Source organism: Fukomys damarensis, unplaced genomic scaffold, assembly GCF_012274545.1.
Source record: "Fukomys damarensis isolate Sample0158 unplaced genomic scaffold, DMR_v1.0_HiC HiC_scaffold_20, whole genome shotgun sequence".
Classification (NCBI taxonomy): Eukaryota; Metazoa; Chordata; class Mammalia; order Rodentia; family Bathyergidae; genus Fukomys; species Fukomys damarensis.
The window spans coordinates 564522-570050 of NW_022900932.1; the positions used below are offsets into that span (position 1 = coordinate 564522).

The 5529-nt window shown below is 61.2% G+C and overlaps 1 protein-coding gene across 1 annotated transcript in view; it reads right to left on the reverse strand.

Annotated features, from left to right (window-relative positions):
• Ppp1r18 (protein phosphatase 1 regulatory subunit 18) overlaps positions 1–5529 on the reverse strand; it is a gene marked incomplete at its 5' end in the record, with an annotated part of 5840 nt that extends 311 nt beyond the window's left edge. Inside the window, 3 exons of the mRNA XM_033766589.1 lie at positions 5–162; positions 4106–4307; positions 4403–5529. Of these exons, the coding sequence (XP_033622480.1) occupies positions 5–162; positions 4106–4307; positions 4403–5529 (1487 nt within the window). The remainder of the gene's footprint in view (positions 1–4; positions 163–4105; positions 4308–4402) is intronic.

Here is a 5529-nt window from a genome sequence, read left to right on the forward strand (position 1 = left end):
CGGCTGCAGCAGCAGCAGCTCCTCCTCGTCCTCCTCGTCGTCCGGCTGTGCCGCGGGGGGCCTGGGGGCCTCGGGCTCTGGGCCCAGCTCCTCCAGCACCGAGCTTTCCGAAGGGTACTGGTACGTGGTCTCCAGGGCCGTCTCGCTGAAGGAGATCCTGAGCTGCGAGGGAGCGGGGAGAGTCGAGCTCAGCACCAGGCAGCCCAGGAAGCCGCAGGGCGCGCGGTGGACGGTGGTCTGGGGCCAGCAACCCTGTCCTGTGGCCGCCCCTCCCACTCTGTTCTGGGATCCAGCTTTGCTTTCCTTTTTTTTTCTTTTTTTTTTTGGTACCTGGAATCGAATTCAGGACTTCACGCTTGCAAGGCAGGCGGCGGCAGAACCACTCAGCTAAATCCCCCGCCGTCCAGCTTTGCTTTCCATGTAGCTTCCCACCCCTAGATTCCCTGTCTTACAGTCATCCGGAGCCCGTGTGGTGGCGCACCCGTTATCCCAGCACTCGGGAGGCTGAGGCAGGAGGGTCACCATGAGTTCGAGGCCAGCCTGGGCTGCATAGTGAGCTCAAGGCCAGCCAGCCTAAACCACATAGCAAGACTGTCTCAAAAAAACCAAACCAAACCAAATAAAAACTTTTGGGCACCGTGGGGCTTTCCAGGGGTGAGGAGGAACGCACTGTCTGGGGAGCGTATTCCTGGCCTCCCCTTGGACACCCACCTGTCCCTGTCCCTTGGCCTTCCTCCTACAGTGGGGTCAGTGCCACAGAGAGGGCTGAGGCCTGGCAAGGCCACACTGTCTGCCCTACTGCACAGAAGGAGCCCAGGGCCCTAAGGGTACCCCGGGGGCAGCAGGGAAGTGCAGGTACAGAGGGAGGGGAGGGGTGCGAGAGGCGAGAGGGACAGATAGGCAGAGGGGCCCAGGGCACACCCCTTCCCTGGCCTTGCCAGCTGCTCTCCCGTCCTGTGCTTCTCCTCTGCCCTCCAGGAGCTCAGGCAGGGCGGGATGGGATTAGCTCAGAGCCAGGGGATTAGGGACAAACAGGGGGACACGGAATGCTCCGCGGTGGGCCAGGCCACCCTGGCATCTGCTAGGAGTCGGGCCTGTGTGCTGCAGCCTGGCACAGGCTGGGCTGGGACTGGGAACAGCACTGCCAGGCTCCAAGGCTCCTCCTCCACCACACTGGCTATGCCACCCAGCCTCGATCTGGCTGCTCCTGCCTGGGCCACTCTTCCTCTAGAGACCCTGTCCTCCAGAGCACCTTGTTCGTTCGGACCCCACCTCTAACCCTCTGAGTTACACCAAACCCTGCTGATTTTCTCCCATAGTCATATGCCCACCTCTGGGAGGCTGAGTCAGGCGGATTGCAAGTTTGAGCCCAGCCTGGACAATTTAGTAAGCCTGGTTCAGAAGGGGCTCAGGATGTAGCTTAGTATGAAGGCCCCAGATTCAGTCCCCGGTACATACAAACACACACAAAACATGTGATATTGCATAAAAGCCCTCCTAGGTACTTTTTTTGTTTTGTTTTTTCGGTACCACGAATCAAACTCAGTGCCTTGTGCTTTCGAGGTAGGCATGGCACCACTGAGTTAAATCCCAGGCCCTTGTTTTGTGAGAGTCTCACTATGTAGCCCAGGATGGCCTCATACATCAAACTCTGGTGATCCTCCTGCTTCAGCCTCCTGAATGCTTGGATTCCAGGTATGTGCCACCACGCCTGGCTATTCTCATATACTTTTATTTATTTATTTTGGTTTTTTTGAGACAGGGTCTCACTATGTAGTTGAGACTGACCTGGAACTCACTATGCAGCCCAGGCTGGTCTCCAACTCACAGCAATCCTCCTGCCTCAGCCTCCCGAGTGCTGGATTACAGGCATGCGCCACCATGCCCAGCTCTCATATACTCTTAAATCAACTCTAAATTACTTACAATGCTTGACACAATGTAAATGCTATGTAAATGGTTGTTACTGTATTATTTAGGGGAAAATAACAAGAAGTCTGAACATGTTCAGTACAGCCATGACTTTTTTTAAAGAAAAAAATAGGGTTTTACTATGTAGTCCAGGCTAGCCTGGAACTTGCTAGTAGCTCAAGATGGCCTCAAACTTGCAATTTTCCTGCCTTGAGGTTGTGTAATTTTTTCCTGGAATATTTCTGGTTCACTCTTGGTTGACCCCACAAATAGGGAACTTTCAGATACAGAGGGCTGCACTTATTATACTCGTGCCTGCTTCGAATGGGGCTTAGAAGGTGCCACAGTTCATAAAGCAAGGGTCTGTGCACCAGGGGATGAAGTCCCCGCAGAGGAGCAGGCTGGGAGGCGGACCCCGTCCTTGTTTGTGGAAATGCTGGTGGGACCAAAGGACGGCAGCCAGGCTGTTTAAGCACAACTGTCCACAGTGGCCCTTTGGCTGTGACTGACACACTTCTGTCTTCTTTTGGAGTCTTCGTGCCCCCCCATAGCCTCTCCTCACCCCCACCCCATCTTCTGACTGAGCTTCTCAGGAATGCACGGCCTGCACAGGGACAGCGGTGACTCACTGATCCTCTCCCATCAGCTATATAAGGTCACAGGGCAGAGAGGGAGGGGAGCCAGTGACGCCCAGCCTGGGCTCCCTGGCAAGGCTGGGGTTTCCCTCTGATGGAAGGAACAGGAGTTATTTGGGAAGATGGGAGCGGGCGCGGATAGCAGGGCTCTCCTCTCAGGCCCAGTGGACCAGGACAGAGCCCTGTCAGGGCGCAGGGTACCCAAGTCCCGGTGAGCAGGGCAGGTGACATGGAGCACAGCGCTGGCTCTGGGAGCCCTGCGCCTCCGCCCCACCCCCACGGGCGGCTTCCTCACGCACTCACCACATCCTGAGCACAGTTCTGCCAGGCCCAAGGCCCAGTCCCCAGCAGCCTTCCGGCCCCACCCAGGCTTCCTGTGTGGGCGATCTGCTTCCGGCCCCTGCTTCTGACCCAGGTATGGCCACCTCGAGGGGCCTGCAAGCACAGCCTCCTGGCTTTTCCTCGGCTGGCCCCTGGGCCTCCATCTGCGGCCCCGGGCACAGCCTCTTCCCCCGAGCACTGCTGGCGGTGGCTTCCCATCTCGCCCTGGGAGTCTTCCTCTACCAGGCCCAGCCCCAGCCCCAGGGGCTTGCTGTGGGCTCCCCGGGTGGGAGCTGAAACTTCCCAAGGATGAACTGGGACTCTGGACCCACATCTTCAGTCCCTGCAATTCCACCTGACACCGAGGACACAGAACCAGATATGAGAACGTGGGCACACGGGAGAGGCGGAGCGGCCCACAGGCTGACTGCTGGGCAGGGAAGGGGCTGCCCGCACGTCCCGTTCAAGTCTGACCTCTGTCCCTCTGGTGCCTGCCGGCGCCGCCGCTCCCCGCTCCCAGCTCTGCAACTTCTATTTTCTACCCCAAGAGGGGAAAACCGATGGCTAGCAGGGTGGGGAAGCCCAGGGAGGAAGCCCAGGAAGCGGGCGGGGATTTGGGAAGAGAACTCTCTTCTTGTCCTGAGAGAAGGGAGCACTGGGTGCAGCCCAAGGTCACCCAGCCCAGCTCTCCGTGCGCCTCTCCCTCGGGCGGGTGGGTGTGCGGCCTGGGATTCAGGGGTTCAAAGCCTTCCCTGCCGTCTGCCGCTCCGCCCTGTGCCCTCCCTGTCTGCCCCGGGATGCCCTCTCTTAGCTCTGAGCTCCAGGCCTGTTCCGCAGAGCCCACAGCTCCTGCTCCAGCCTCCACTCTGCCCCTCCAAGGCTGCACTTCTCCCTTCACCGGCCCTCTGGGCTCCGAGCTGTCACCGAGCTGTCATCTCCTGCCAGATGGGACTGGGTGGATCCTGGGCTCCAGGACAGCAAGAACTGGACAGGGGAGCCCGAGGGCACGGAGAGCAGCCCGGCACACCCTGTAAATGACACACCCAGACACAGGCCTTGCAGGCAGGGTCCCGGCACCCAAAGGAAGGGTGTGTGTGCTGGGGAGGAAGGGAGGCGGCAGGGCAGGAGCTGAGACAGAAGGAAGACAAGAATACAGAGGTATAAAAAAGCAAGAAAAGCAGAGTCCAGAAAGAACAGGCAGGTGGGGCTCTAAGAAGTCTGGCTTGCTGCTCCCCTACCTGTTTATGGTGTCTCTCAGGGGACCCCTTGACAAGGCAGCTGCGGCTGAGACGGAGGTAGCCCCCCAGAACCAAGATCTCCTCAGCAGTGGGGTACCGCTTCTTCCCAGGCCCCAGCACTGCAGTGTTGCCTGGGGCCGGGGTGGCCGGAGTGGCGGGGCTTGCAGGGGGCGCAGAGCGGCGGGGGTTGACCGTGAAGGTGTGTTATGGTGTCTCTCAGGGGACCCCTTGACAAGGCAGCTGCGGCTGAGACGGAGGTAGCCCCCCAGAACCAAGATCTCCTCAGCAGTGGGGTACCGCTTCTTCCCAGGCCCCAGCACTGCAGTGTTGCCTGGGGCCGGGGTGGCCGGAGTGGCGGGGCTTGCAGGGGGCGCAGAGCGGCGGGGGTTGACCGTGAAGGTGTGTGGTGATGGCAGGGGGGAGGGCACAGAGCCGCGGTCCTGCTCCCCGGGGGCTCCCAGAGGCCTGCTCCCAGCCCCTGCAGTCTCGGCCTCTCCTTCCCCAGAGTCCGCAGCACGAGGCTCCAGTCGATGTTCAGGGCACCCCGGAGGGTCTGGTTTCAAATTCGGAGTCTCTGTGTCCCTGGCTGTCCATTCTCGAGCCTTGCCAGAGTTCAGCGTCCACTTCCAGCCTTCGGTGGACCTCAGGCCCCGCTCGCCCGCCTCCACTGGGCCAGGCCTCTGCTCCACCATCTCCACACCTCTGGAGATGTCCTGGGGTTCCCCACTTGGAGCTTCTGGGGGCCCTGCAATCTCCTCCGGAGCCACCAATGGGGCCGGGCTGTGTTCTTCCCTCCCATGTTCCTCCACACAGCCTTCTCTCTCTTCTGAGCTCAGCCTCCACTCTGCTGCCTCCACTGGTACTGAACGCTGCTCTGGAGGCTCTCTGGGCTCAAGCCTCCACTCGCGAGCCTCTGCTAGTGCAGACCCGCCCGGGCCCAGGCTGCTGTCCACCGCCTCTCTCCCCGGGGGACTCTGCTCTCCGGGATCCACTAGGCTGGGGCTCCGCTCCTTGGTGTCCTCTGGGCTCAGCCTCCACCTCCATGGCTCTGGCAGCCTGGTGCTCCGGTCTCCTTCCTCGCCCCGGCTCTGCCTCCAGTCTCTGGCCTCCACAGGCTTGGGGCTGTGCTCCTGGGCCGGCCCGGTCCCCAGCCTCCTTCCTCTGGCCTCCCTGGGGCTCAGCCGGTCTTCTCCGGCCTCCCTTCCCTTGGGGCTCTGGCCCCGGGCCTCCCCAGGGCTGGGTCTCCGTTCTCGGGCCTCTGCCGGCCCGGGTTTCCTCTCGGCGAGGAGCTCCTCATTCCGCTGCTGCTGGCGCTGCCGCTCCTGCCGGATGAATCGGTTCTGGTGCACCGGCCCGATGGCCTCCAGAAGCACGGCCGGCTCCTCGGGGTCCGCGGGCCCGGGCTCTGCGTTCCCAGGCCCCGG